This window comes from Apostichopus japonicus, chromosome 9 (assembly GCF_037975245.1).
Source record: "Apostichopus japonicus isolate 1M-3 chromosome 9, ASM3797524v1, whole genome shotgun sequence".
NCBI lineage: Eukaryota > Metazoa > Echinodermata > Holothuroidea > Aspidochirotida > Stichopodidae > Apostichopus > Apostichopus japonicus.
The window spans coordinates 28724034-28739586 of NC_092569.1; the positions used below are offsets into that span (position 1 = coordinate 28724034).

Consider the following 15553-nt stretch of genomic DNA (forward strand, 5'->3'; position numbering starts at 1 on the left):
CTCACTTTTTTGGAAGCTTCCTACCCCCCTGTATGCTTACCTGTCTATTGCAGCAATAAGGTGGTCCATTACCTGGTTATTTCTCGGACTGAAAACGTCATTTAAAATAATTTGCTTTAGTTCTCTGTCATAGCATACAAGTTTTCTTTATTTTGATTCAATCATTTAAAACGATTACATGAATTATACACACTTTAGAAAAGAATTAGAACAATTTCCCGCTTGTAAATTAAAATAAAACTTGTTGATAAATTTTATCGTAACTCTTCCTGTAATGTTTCATGTGATTCCTGTTTAACAGCTCGTGACAATCCTGGTTCATGCCCAGTGGTAGCACCGAAACCAAATGACCATGTTACAAAAGAAGGTAAGTTCAACAACGAAGCAGTAAACTTAATCTATACACTAACCGTTACAGTTTAGGAAAAATCCACTAGAGTGACGTGTGCAGGATTTGGAAGTTGATGGGGGGGGGGGGGGAATTCTGTTACCGATTTAGGAAGAGCTTGACGTTTTATTGAAGGCCGTCCCCTCAGCCCGGAGGCGTCGTTTTATTCTTTCCCGAACAAAAATGTCATAATCCTCGACTGAGGTCAGGGCATGGTGACCTCATCAGTGGCGTAGCACATAAAATTCTATTCCTCCCCTAATAAAATCAAGGGTAATAAGCCCCCCCCCCAGTCCCACCACCCACTAACTGAAAGATAGAATAATACACAAATGTGTTAATTTAATTTGCATACACATATATAGTATGTAAGTATATTACAATTGAAGCGTTTGAAAAATTTCAAAATTTGTGAACTATAACACTATAAAGGAGAGGGGTTTAACTCCTTAGACCATCCTCAGAGGACATAACATCTGATGGTGATTGAGCGTTCCCGTTGCTGCCTCCCCCCCCCCCCCCTCTCCTTGCGCATTACACTGATCTTTTCATATTTCTCGGGACCTTCAGCCAGTTTCTGCGGTCAAGTTAAATGATATTAGTATCATATTTTGTTCACATTATCTGTACCAATGTTACATCCAATGCCAGCAAGCTATCACGTAAGCTAACAACATATAGTGCTTTATGTGTTTACATTTGATGTTGCATGCAGGACTTTGATAATGACTGTATAGTCATTAACATTTTTACCGGTAAGATTGTGAAAGGATTTTTTATTTGAGGCGGTTCGAGGGTTATTGAATCGACTTGATGTCGTCTTTATGGAAAAGCAATGTCAAATATACTGTATGGTGTGCCCATTATGAACTTCTCATTTTTAACCAGAGATATAAGAAACAGCCAACCACCAAAAAATGTGATATTTATTTTATGAATTTCCCATAACATTATTTCAAATATCACAAACATATAATAAGATAGAAATATATTGTTTTGTAATTACCTTTTCATCTATGAGAATAATTCATTCTATTTGCATATTTAGACTCAATTATGAAACAATTTATTTTGTTTATAATGACACAAATCAGATAATATATATATATATATATATATATATATATATATATTCTTGTTTTTTATACAATCACAATGTTCTACATCTCTAACTACTCATTTTCATAATTAATTAATCATCTGAAGTTGTCGGATATGTTTTATTCTTTCGGCAAAACAAACTCAAGATTTCACGGCAATCTTATGGATATGTCTTGGATTCAGAATACAACAATGAACAACCATTACTGGATGTGTTAAATACAAAAGACTCAACACTAACCCACGCAGGGCCCTTATACTCTGATATTCCCCTTAATTATTTTCTTGTGTTGTAATTGGCTCAGCTTATAAAAGTGATCAGTTTTTTTTATAAGATTGGTGATAGTTCAAATAAATGGAATACTTGATGCGCCACTTTGAGTACAACATCCAGTGAGCGTGTGGTGACCACAATTTGCTACAGTAAATTTTGCCAGGAACCTAAATTATGAACAGGATATTGCTGTCTTAAGAATTGATAAAATATCAAGATCTATTAGAAGTATGCAGTGTGATGGTAGCCATTTTGTGTGGCACTGTATGTATATCTGTAGTTGGTCAATTTTGTGATTTCAGACATGGTTATGAGCAAAAGGAAAGGCAACTTTTGGAACAAGTTGATTATGGTAGCGTCACGTCATTGCCAATGAACCTACCATTGCAAACTAGGCGTGCAGTATATGTGGGTATGGAGGGTAAAGGGGCTGTGGTAACATTAAATAAAGAAGCTTCTCTTTTGCACCACTTTTAGCACATATATATGACTCGTTTGTGATCATATTATGGTGTTCCTTTCATACGTACATACTGAACACCTAGGCCTAATTTGTATTGTCTTAGCTAATTCATGGTAAAAATCATCTCTTCTTGAGACGATATTATTGTCTGTATTTTGACCTACTGATAGCTACCAATATGTACTCAAGCAAACCTGTAAAGACCACCCCAAAGCAAACTACAAGCAGTGAAACAACTGGCTCGACTGTCAGGGAAGGTACAGTAAATGTAGATGTTAGGTATGTAAGGGAAGAAGGAAGGATTCATGCTTACAAGTTCACCTGAGCCTCTTTCTTTGAGACCATTGTCACCTTGTTTTTTATTGATTTTTGTTACACTTTTTGGATCTGAATTGTGTTTATAAAACCAGCATGGCAACCTTGGTTGACTTTATTAAAACCATTTTTGCCATGACAAACTATAACTCCTTGTAAGTTACTATTAGAGGCCACAACATTGTACATGTGTTTTATCACGTTTTTGTATTGCATCGCAACATGAGCTGACTTAACAATGGTCTTTGCATGTTAGACTACATAGTCCAGCCACTTAAATTAATGAGACTCAGATGATTACCACTGTGTAATAGAATTACAACCTTGACTGATAGAAATATATACATGTTTAAATAGTCTACAACATAACAACATTAATTCTGTACCTAAAGCCATCCTTTAAGCTAGCTGCTCACTGCCCCGACTGACCGACGTGAACCGACTGACCGACAATGACCACACTGACCTACGTGACCCAACTGACGACGTGACCCGACTGACCGACATGACCTAACCCTACTCTACTGTTATGACCTAATCTTCAACAGTGGTAAAGACCCATATAGTCTTTCAACTGACCCCTGCACATTTGAACTACATATATTAACGATGCGTGAAGACGTCCTCGTTAAGCTAGGTGACATGTGTCATGCAAAATTATTTCCCCATTTATAACTTTGCATAATTGGTTAAAACTGTTCAATGTCTGTACTGGTATATATATACATATATACCTGCTCTTTCAAACCTTTCCAATAACAACTTTTAAAGCTCTTTATCAGTGTTTTATTTCCTTTCACATTTATTTTGACCTACTGATAGCTACCAATCTGTACTCAAGCAAACCTGTGGAGACTACCCCAAAGCAAACTTCAAGTGGTGAAACAACTGGCTCGACTGTCAGGGAAGGTACAGTAAATGAAGATGTTAGGTATTTGTATTTGTATATTTATTTGTTTCATCACTATTTACAATGTGACAGGAAGTCTCCTATGTAAGGGAAGAGGGAAGGATTCATGCTTACTAGTTCACATGAGCCTCTTTCTTTGAGACCATTGCCACATTGTCTTTTATTGATTTTTGTTACACTTTTTGGATCTTAAATGTGTTAATAACATTGACAAACAACAAATTTCCGACATTACATCTTAAGGATGTACAGTAGAGAGAGCAAAATCAGAGCATTGGAAACTAGAGGAAGCTTGTTTCTTGCTGTAAAACTCAAATGATGGCCCCACATTGCCCTGACTGACCTCCCCCTGCCTGACGTCAACTGCCATGACCTAATTTTCCATAGTTGTGATGACCCATAGTCTTACAACACACTCCTGCACACTGAATGACTAATGAGCACAGACAACGACTGTGTTATGTTAACAAACTGTGCTCCTTTAAATATGTCCCATGACAAAATCATTAGTTACAATAATTATGAAAACTCTGCAGCTTGAGTCGTGAACTGACACAAAATGCTCACTGCCAGCCAGAGAAACGTTAAGTCTTTGTACATGTTCAGTTATTGGGACTGAAACAGACATGACTTTCAAATGGGTAAAGTTACCATAATTTGATAGAGTAGAGATCTGTGAAAACTCTATGGTTAGCCTGTATTGTTAGACCTATAATATTATAGATACAGAGCTATGCATGGGTTCACTGTAATCACCATACCACCCTAGCTTCACGCAAAGACAGTAGATTGCCCTCTTGTTTTGTTTGTGACGGTGACTCCCTGTGTTCCCTTAAGTCGCGTACTGTGTTATACATATGTAGTTGCAGTGATATACACTGTAGTCGCTGTCCTCTTTAGTCAAACTGTAACCACTTTTTCAATCCCAAGTATAATCCACAAAGCCGAAACCGCCAAAATTGCCATAGATCGAGTTAACATCAGTTTTGTATCTTCAGACACTTTTGTGGGTTATTGCACCCGTTCAGGGGAATTATACGGTAATTACTTCAACACGTGCCGTAAGTAAGGGAACTTTTTCCTTGTTTCGAGCAGTTAGATTCTCCCGACCTTTGCAAGTATAAAGTCTCTCTATTTCTGAGAAAGGTCAAACCATCCATGAAAATCTGAAGCTGAAGAATAGAAAAATCAGCGAGAGCTTCATCAAAGCTATCCTATCAGAGAACAATTAATGCCCTAACCATCCCAAGTTTACCGTATTATACCATAATACTTGGAATTGTTGGTAGAATTTGTCAATACGCTGGCACGGTATAAGGCATGAGACGTATGTATTTATCAGAACTGATCTCTAAAAGGATCTGTCTGAAGTACTTCGAATTTGAGCACACTTAGATAGTACAGCATGATTGTATATCACTCAATTATCGTACCTGATGTAAAGAGTCGGCAAAACAAGATATTTTTTGGGTTTTCTTGTTTTAACGATAGCCATCGAATCAGTGCAGACCACCCCAATGGAAACCACTACTGGTGATGATCCTTCTATCGTGGTGAGAATTATATACTTAATTACATACAATTTTGAAGTAAGAGAATATTGTGTTTGAGGAGTAAGATTTAAGGTTCAAATTTTGATGATGATATGAGCAATTATGATAATGCCTGGCTGTACAATACTGTATATTGGCTGTAAATAATCACTTCCAGTGAAGACGAGAGATCTCACAGAAACAGCAAAGAAATAAGCTTGGAATACTGTAAATAAATAGAAAAAAAACTGAAATTGGGATATTTTTCCCCCTTTTTCATCCAATAGTAAAGATACCCATGAAACTATTCGGTTACGATGTCACTCTTTGTAGGAGAGAAGGTTTGATGTTGTGATTAGCATTTAAAGTACATTCCATGAATCTTGGAAACATCAACACTATCAGTAGAGCCAATTAGAACATTCTGTTTTTAATAGCTTAGAATCGTCAGAGATTTGCAATGAATTCGACACAAAGAATCAAGGCATCAATGCTTCCAGCTAGATTGTATGAATTACCACCAAACAAAATGTCTGTCCATTGGAGTGTTTATAGGATGAGGAACCTCCTTTCCATGTGACGTTAATGTTTCTTCCTCATTCAGCATATTGTTCTGTGGGATTTTTGTTAGCTATTTTAATACTCCAATAAAAGTATGAAGAAAAAGCTGAATGATCGTGTATTGCTGTCAAAGGTCATATATTTTCCATAATAAGATAAGATATGTCACTTCATGGATTGCTTGCTTGCTATTAAGTAACTTGTTATGTTATTATTAGATGAAAGACTGCTTGGATGTTTTCAATGCTAGTAATACAACCAATGGCATCTACACAATCAAACCAACTAACTGGAATGGGGATTCATTTGATGTCTTCTGTAACATGACTGATGGAGGAGGATGGACGGTAAGTCTAGTATGACATCCTATAGTATAGACGATTTATTGTATATGTATAATATGACTGACGGAGGAGGATGGACGGTAAGTCTAGTATGACATCCTTTAGTATAGACGATATATTATATGTATAATATGACTGACGGAGGAGGATGGACGGTAATTCTAGTATGACATCATATTGTATAGACGATATATTGTATATGTATAGTATGACTGACGGAGGAGGATGGACGGTTAGTATATGTATAATATGACTGACGGAGGAGGATGGACGGTAAGTCTAGTATGACATCCTATAGTATAGACGATATATTGTATATGTATAATATCGACTGACAGAGGAGGATGGACGGTAAGTCTAGTATGACATCCTATAGTATAGACGATATATTGTTTATGTATAATATGACTGACGGAGGATGATGGACGGTAAGTCTAGTATGACATCCTATAGTATAGACGATATATTGTATATGTTTAGTATGACTGATGGAGGAGGATGTACGGTAAGTCAAGTATGACATCCTATAATATAGACGATATTATATATATATATATATATATATATATATATATATATATATATATATATATATATATATATATATATATATATATATATATATATATATAATATGACTGACGGAGGAGGATGGACGGTAAGTCTAGTATGACATCCTATAGTATAGACGATATATTGTATTTGTATAATATGACTGAAGGAGGATAGACGGTAAGTCTAGTATGACATCCTATAGTATAGACGATATATTGTATATATTGTATAATATGACTGAAGGAGGAGGAGTGACTTTAATTCTAGTATGATATCCTATATGTCGTAAATATGGTTGAGTTTGCCTCACAATTCTGTGCATATTGTCAAATTATAAGCACCAAAAGTTTGCTCTGTACAATAGTAATACACACATTCTCATTGACAGTTATAAAATCCTTTAATATCACGCATTCACACTGGTCAGCAGAATCATTTTGGTCGATTGGTACGGAATTAGTTTGTGACGCAAGGGTCAGGGGTTCTGTTCCTACCTATAGGTCTACATTTGAAGTGGCAGTGAATTTGCTAGAAAAAAATAAACATCCGTTGGAATAAGAAACAAGTTCTGACACAATAGACTTCCAGTAATTTCTAATGTAATTGTGTAACCATGGAGATTGTTGCAATACATGTCATGGATATTCTTCCCTTCGGTCTTTACGTCATCTCTTTAATCTTACTTTTCTTTACTAACTTTGAACCTCCAGAAGTCTACTTGAGATCATTACAGTGTTTCATTCCATTGTCTATAAATTGGGGATTGTCAGAGTAGATTCAGAATAGATGTGTTGCTCTCTTGATATAGATTTAAAGTTTATAACAAAAGCAATCTGTCTGTCGCAATACTAGGCCCGTTCTCTCCGCAAATGAGGCCAGTTTTGGTTTGTTGAAGTAATCATTTCAAACCAGAGCTGAGCCCAAAATCATTGCAGGTGTTTCTGCTCCAAAGCGAATAGTATGGAAGTTTGAAAGTAAGATTCCATTATTTGTAATGGGACAAAGTTCAGACATAAGCAACAGTATCCAACGTTGGTCTAATTATCTATTACACACACAGACATTAGAACAGTTTTCATTCATGGTCTGTGAACAATCAACTATGGTAGTAGATGGTGAAATTCACTTTGCTCTAACATGCCACTTAACAGAAGGGTGAATTGCAGTTCAGAATGGATTTAATATGGAAGATTATGTTACTGCTCATTCACAGGTCATCCTTCCTTAGGTTCGTTCTACAAAGAAGTGAAATGCACTTTCTCATTGAAATGTTATTGAAAATAATTTGGAATTATTCTTTTCATTCTTACATTATATACAGGTATTCCAACGTCGTGTTGATGGTTCCGTTGACTTCTATCGTAACTGGACCAGCTATAAGGAAGGCTTTGGTGAGTTGGACCATGAGTTTTGGTTGGGAAATGATAAGTTGTATTACCTCACCAATCAAGGTGACTATCAACTGCGGATCGATATGGTGAACAAAGATGGAGCTCCATACTACGCAAAGTTTGACTTGTTCCGGATCAACGATGAAAGTGACAATTACAGACTGTCTGAACTGGGAACTTTTAATGGAACTGCAGGTTTGTCCAAACTATAGGTTTCTCTCTGTGTTTGTTGTATACAACTTCACTGTACTATTAAATGTCATGTTCTCTTTTTTTTTTCTTTGGATGTCGTTTATTTTTCCGGTTCCTTGCTGGAAGCAAAGGAACCTATGCAGTCAAGTTTGTGTGAGTGTGTGTTTGTGTGTAATGAGAAGGTGTGTTGTAATGAGGTGTCCCCTATTGGGTTTGACGCTGAACTTATGAATATTAATGAGGTTATAGAGCCAAACCTAAAAATCTTTACATTGCATTAACTCCACAACATTAAGTTGGATTGTAGCCAAATTTGGTTTAGAATTGTTAGTTCATTGCTGGCTGGTACATGAAGGCCTAAATTTTGGGGCAATCTGAAATTCCTAGCCCTTTTTTGGGGCCAGGTATTCCCAAATTTTGATTCCACCTCAAATGCATTTTAGGATACATTATATGGGCCCGAATTTGAGGGGCCCATGCTTTTTTCATTTGGGCCCACATGTGTGATCTGTTAAGATAAATCAAGCATAATTAGGCCTACTGACAGTGAAAATGCTAATACATCACATGCAGTTCATGAACCGAGCAAAATGACAGTTAGTGCAGCAATGAAAAGACATAAAAACCATGTTCGTACAGTGACATGCTAATGTATCACACAAAACGAGTAAAACTTGATAAGCTGTCACAGAGATTAAGCAAACATGTCCTGATATACGGTGATACTGTATGTAATGCAGACTATATCTGTCACAGAGATAAGGCATTAATATCCTGCTGTGTAGTGACATGTGATGTAGATTGTCACAGAGAGGTCAAAGGTAATTTGAGGTCAATAGCTCCCGGTTAACTTAGTAGTGTAAACTTTGCACTTACAGACTTAGAAGTGGAATGTAGATTTCCCAAAATGAGTAACCCTTATTGATTGTAAAGAGGTATAAAGTCATTGAGGTCAACATTGATCAGTACTGAAGACTTTGTTCCCAGGCTCACATAGTGTTAACTTGGATGCGTCTCACACATTGTATGTAAGTTGCCCTTGGTGAGTACAAAACCTACTAATACTGTAAAAGATCAAAGGTCATTAAGGTCAGCATGGGTCAAAATCTTGTAGCACCGCTCAGCTAAGTGGTAAAATGTGGATGAATCAAATTATATGAATTTCATATTTGGTATATTTTGGAACTGTTGTTGCCAACTCGGTGGTGCCAATTTGAATGAACGTGGCATTGACTTGGTTGTTATTAAGTTCATCATGTAAACCTTTTTTAACATGGAGTTTAGTTGGCAGGGATTCACCAAAAATTTTTGGTTCGTGGTTCAAATGTTTTTTGTTGTAAAAGGGAGCTTCTTTCAACTATATATTACCCCAAATTTTAGGGCTCGAGTATGTTTTTTGTTTATAGTCTCTGTAGGTGTCAGGTTTATGTTGACTAATATATATATGTACTGTATAGTATTGAGATAAATTGTCCTCCGTAGTTACAGAACATGCTCCAAGGTTGTAAGAATAATAGTAGTGAAACAGAGGGAGTTAAGTTACAATATGCAAATTAAAATTTGCTTTATTGGAACTCAATTGTGTTGTGACGGACGTACAATTTGCAGATGTATGTCCGTCACAAAAAAATGTACGTCCGTCACACAAGAAATTTGCAAAAATATCGCATGAAGGTGATCAAATTTAAATTTGATTTTACTGCTTATTCTAGTTTAAGGTCTTATTAAGATGATGCATGTAAGCTTTTAATTGTTTGACATTCCAAATCACAGCGATCTACAATAAGGTTTATGATCTGAAAAAAAAATCACTTTTTCTAAGTACGTCCGTCACAGGGTGTTTTTTTTTTACAATTTTGTGCGGCTTATAAGGAGGTAAAAAATGAAAACCCCACAGAATAATATTGGAAGGCAGATGACACACAATGTCCAAATTAAAAGTTATCTCATATAAATACTCATTGAGATATGAACCAATAAACTATCCAAAATGTACGTCCGAGTTTACGGAACTGCCCAGATTCAACATATATCCAATCATATTTACTAATTGTTTAATGTGTCTATATTGTGATAGGTCCCTTAATTGTGATGGATTGTAGTTTAAGGGAATATATTGACTTGTTTAATTCACAGACAGCAATGGAGGTTCCCCTGGTGGTTTTGGTTTGAGTTTTCATCTTAACTATGCCTTCACTACCTTTGACAGGGACAATGATGAATCAAACAGTATTCACTGTGCTGATAGTAACCATGGTGCCTGGTGGTACAACGTCTGTGCAACATCTAACCTCAATGGTGACTACATGGCAGCAAATGATGCTCTATCAAGCATATTCTGGCTTGATCTACCTGAAGGTCAATATAACATCAAATACACAGAAATGAAGATAAGACCCGTCTAGATACGGTTATTTCCAATAAGTACTTGATAAGAGGATCAAAACTAACAAACACACTGGAATTCAGCAAATATATCATCCATATCAGCAAACAGAAATGTCACAGATAACCCAAATTCAACCCCCCCCCCCCCAGCTCCTCAAAACTACTCTAAACAGACACAGACACACCAGGTGTGTTTTACATTCAGACTGAGGACCCCGTTGTTTCTTCCACTCTTCACGTACCATAACCTTCACAATAGCCCTTAGAAATGAAATTTTTCTGAGGACCTGTTGATTCTTTTCATCTGAGGACTTGCAATTTTTTCGTTTTTAGAAAAGAAAACAAGTACAGACACACATATTCTAATGTATTGTTATCAGTTATGAGACAATGATATTATATACTATTGTGTAAACAGGTATAAGTTCAGATACGTTTCTCATTAACAATAGTTATTACCCATATCATGGCATGGGATGGAATGGATGGGATAGTCTGTTGGAATTCAACATGCATTTCTCACAACAAGTTACATCTTAAAAGGTTGTGTTGCTGAATCAAATGCAGAGAATTTTTTTTCTTTCCTCTAAGTATATAGTTTATCTAAGCGTTAATTGATTGCATAAAATGGTTTTACACAGAATTTATTATCTTGGCTCTCTGTATTCCATTTGAATTACTGTTTACATATTCATGTTCGATTTTTATTGAGAATTGATAAGTAAAAACTTTCCAGCAGATGAAGGGGCGCTCCAGCATTTTGACAGAGGGCACTGTCGTATATTAGTCCTGAATCAAATTAACTCAATAGCCAGATCAGCTTGGTTATAGACGCACTGGGTGATTCACTAGTTCAATGTGTTATGTAGATAAGCTGCTAATGAATACATGGGTTGGGTAAGGATGATTACCGAAGGTATGTTAATATGCATGATTACATGGGTTAGGAATGTATGATTATGTAAGATAGTAGCATTTGCAATTTCCTGAGGATCACTTATAGAGACATCATCATCATCATCATCATCATCATCATCATCATCATCATCATCATCATCATCATCATCATCATCATCATCATCATCATCATCATCATCATCATCATCATCATCATCATCATCATCATCATCATCATCATCATCATCATCATCATCATCATCATCATCATCATCATCATCATCATCATCTCCATCATCATCATCATCATCATTATCATCATCATCATCATCATCATCTCCATCATCATCATCATCATCATCATCATCATCATCATCATCATCATCATCATCATCATCATCATCATCATCATCATCATCATCATCATCATCATCATCATCATCATCATCATCATCATCATCATCATCATCATCATCATCATCATCATCATCATCATCATCATCATCATCATCATCATCATCATCATCATCATCATCATCATCATCATCATCATCATTATCATCATCATCATCATCATCATCATCATCATCATCATCTTGAAGTTGTTAGGGTAATTGAAAAACTTTTAGCATTGTTTAAAATAGTGTTTATGTTTAGAGCTGTTGAATATGCATACATGTATAATGTTTTCTCTTTGCTATGCGCATACTGTGATTGAGGTTATTTCGATATTTGGTGAAGGACTCTTTGTTAACTTGATTTGGTGACTTTAAGTAAGTCTTGTACAGTTTATTCTTACGTTTAATTAAGACAAGGAGTCCACTTGTAATCCAAGGTTGATTATTCTTTAGCCTTTGCCGTACTCTATACAGTGGGAAGCAGTCTGAATAAGCCTGGCTAAAACTATTATTGAAGGTATTAAATGCACTTTTTGTGTTATTTGCCAGAAAAACTTCACTCCAATCAGTGCTAGATATACAGGAGGCAAAATGTCGGATATTATGTTTAGAATTATTGCGAGAGTAAATTGGAGCATAACCAGGAATAGAACTTGACTTCAAAATAGAATGTAAAAAAGAATGAAAATGATCACTGATATCAGTTGTGAAAACACCAGCTACATTCACCCTAGCACCAGCATTGGTAATATTTAAGTTTGTAAGTATATTATCAATAAGAGAAGAACTGTTAGTAGTGACTCTAGTGGGCTTGTTAATAGTTGGGTGAAAGCCACAGGCAGTGAGGTTACTAAGGAAATAGTTCGCTGCTGGTTTATAAAGATCATTATTAAAGTCTCCAGCAGCAGAAATATCACTTAAAATATCATTATGTAAGATAGGTAAGTAGTTTATGATAACATGGATTAGGAATGTATGATTATATAAGGTAGGTAAGTAGTTTATGATTACATGGATTAACAATGTATGATTTTGTAAGATAGGTTAGTAGTTTATGATAACATGGATTACGAATGTATGATTAAATTAAGATAGGTAAGTAATTTATGATTACATGGATTAGCAATGTATGATTATGTAAGGTAGGTAATTAATTTATGATTACATGGATTAGGAATGTATGATTATGTAAGGTAGGTAAGTAGTTTATGATTACATGGATTAGGAATGTATGATTTTGTAAGATAGGTTAGTAGTTTATGATAACATGGATTTAGAATGTATGATTATGTAAGATAGGTAAGTAATTTATGATTACATGGATTAGGAATGTATGATTATGTAAGGTAGGTAAGTAGTTTATGATTACATGGATTAGCAATGTATGATTATATAAGGTAGGTAAGTAGTTTATGATTACATGGATTAGGAATGTATGATTATGTGAGATAGGTAAGTAGTTTATGATTACATGGATTAGGAATGTATGATTATGTAAGGTAGGTAAGTAGTTTATGATAACATGGATTAGGAATGTATCATTATGTAAGATAGATAAGTAGTTTATGATTACATGTATATTATGATTGTGATTATGTAAGATAGGTAACCAGTTCATGATTACCTCAGTGTGTTGATGATCATTCAGAAGGGAGGTAAACAGTTTATGATTACATCAGTTGATGATTATGTGAAGTTGTTAACATTATTACATCAGTTGGGTTATGTAAAGGATATAAGACTACTGATAATATATTTGTTTGTTTAGAATGAGAATTTGCGGTATTGTTTCATGTTGGTTTAAAGGTCACATTTGCAGCATTGTGTAGCTATATTATACAGAGTCCATCATACTGCTGTCTCTACACAGCCCGGGCTTTAAAGAAGTTGATTGCACTGTGCAGCATGTTTCATTTAAGATATTATAATCATCATTGTGTATTTATGTATTTATCTATGTGTAACTCAGTGCAAGATTTATTGAATATATGTAGCATGATAATTATCAATACTACTTCTCTCCATGTTCTTTGGTCACTTGTTCCATCCATTTTCAGGAAGCCATCATCAAGGCAGACTGACCCATGACCTACACCTTTGGTCAAAAATGGTCATCACGCCAGTGTTGACAAAGCAATGCTCAAGTCACTAAACTTTCAGGTATATAGAAATAACACAGTCACTTGAGTCAATTAACTGGTGCCAGGAAAATCTCTGATAACTTCTTGTCCTTAGGAAAGAGGTTTCTCAATACCACTCTCTAGTATGCCCACTCGCCCAGAATCATAGTCAGAAATAAACAGGTGATGTGCAGTCCCCCTCCACTCCTTGCCACAGTCCCACCAGTGTTACCGCCGGGCACGATCTAGCCCTGGTGCAGCAATAGAAATTCCCCCTCCTCTTCCCCACTCCCTGCCTCAGTCCCACCAGTGGTACCGCAGAGCACGCTTTAGCCTGATGCAGCAATATAAATCCCCCCTCCCCACTCCCTGCCTCAGTCCCACCAGTGGTGCTGCAGAGCACGATCTAGCTCGATGCAGCAATAAAATTTCCCGATTCCATGCCACAGTCCCACCAGAGGTGCTTCATGGCGCGATCTAGCCTGAGACAGCAATAGAAATTCCCCCTCCCCTCCCCCACTTTCTGCCACATTCCCACCAGTGGTACCGTAGGGCACGAACTAGCCTGATGCAGCAATAGCATTTCCCCTCCTCTCACCCACTCCCTGCCACAGTCCCACCAGTGGTGCTGCAGGGCACGATCTAGCCTGAGACAGCAATAGAAATTCCCCCTCCCCTCCCCCACTTTCTGCCACAGTCCCACCAGTGGTACCGCATGACGCGATCTAGTCTGATGCAGCAATAGAAATTCCCCTTCCCCCACTCCCTGCCACAGTCCCACCAGTGGTACCGCAGGGCAGGATCTAGCCTGATGCAACAATAGAATTTTCCCCTCCCCTTCGCCCATTCCCTGCCACAGGCTCACCAGTGGTGCTGCAAGGCGTGATATAGTCCTGGTGCAGCAATAGAAATCCCCCGCCCCTTCCCAACTCCCTGCCACAGTCCCACCAATGGTGCTGCAGGGTGTGATCTAGCCTGATGCAGCAATAGAAATCCCCCTCCCCTTCCCCCACTCCCTGCCACAGTCCCACCAGCGGTGCTGCAGGCTGCGATCTAGCCCTGGTGCAGCAATAGAAATGATCCCCCAGAAGAGAGTCTTCATTCAACTAAGCCCAATCATGGTTTTGATTTGGCTGAGAATTTGTGTACATTTTCGGCAACGTAGACGCCTAGATATAGCATACTGAGGCTTTCTCTGTGGAGGACATGGTTTTGTATGAATTCTCAGTTCGATGGAGTATCATGAGAGAACTTTAAGAACTGAACATTTTTTTAAAGAAAACTAATAAATATTCTTAATGTAAGCACTTATCTTCAGGCGGTTATCGGTCATACTCACCATAGGGCCCTGGCAAAATGAGTCCACACCAGCTGCACTGACCTAGTTACGACACTGCCCCACCCCCTCCCCCTCGCATCCTCTCCCAGGACAAAGTGTAGATAAATCCCAAGTTCGGAATACAAAGTTTCCGTAAATCATAAAAGGCCCATTGATTATAAATTCCCAACTATCAGTTTTACAGTCAGTTACGAGATCATTATGATGACGAGACATAATATTCAAAGAACGTGAACATCAGAAAGAACTTTTAGGATGAATGTAGACACAACATAATTAATTGTGGCATTTAGACCGCTAAACAACTCTGTTATCACCCCAGGTTGTGTTTCTTTACCACAGTCTTTTAATATTTGAGAAAACCAGTAACCTTTCATATATCCGA

The 15553-nt window shown here is 36.9% G+C and overlaps 2 protein-coding genes and 1 long non-coding RNA gene across 4 annotated transcripts in view; 2 read left to right on the forward strand and 1 right to left on the reverse strand.

Moving 5' to 3' along the window:
• Positions 1-15553, reverse strand: part of LOC139973550 (uncharacterized) — a 287989-nt gene that overhangs the window by 206112 nt on the left and 66324 nt on the right. The window lies entirely within an intron of this gene.
• The window catches only part of LOC139973546 (fibrinogen-like protein A), a 132146-nt gene that overhangs the window by 68721 nt on the left and 47872 nt on the right, over positions 1-15553 (forward strand). The window contains exon 7 of the mRNA XM_071980306.1: positions 12702-13055. The gene's annotated coding sequence lies outside the window, so the exon portion shown is untranslated. The remainder of the gene's footprint in view (positions 1-12701; positions 13056-15553) is intronic.
• LOC139973545 (ficolin-1-like) overlaps positions 1-15553 on the forward strand; it is an 84965-nt gene that overhangs the window by 21540 nt on the left and 47872 nt on the right. The window contains exons 8-9 of the mRNA XM_071980305.1: positions 302-367; positions 3364-3450. Coding sequence (XP_071836406.1) covers positions 302-367; positions 3364-3450 — 153 coding nt within the window. The remainder of the gene's footprint in view (positions 1-301; positions 368-3363; positions 3451-15553) is intronic.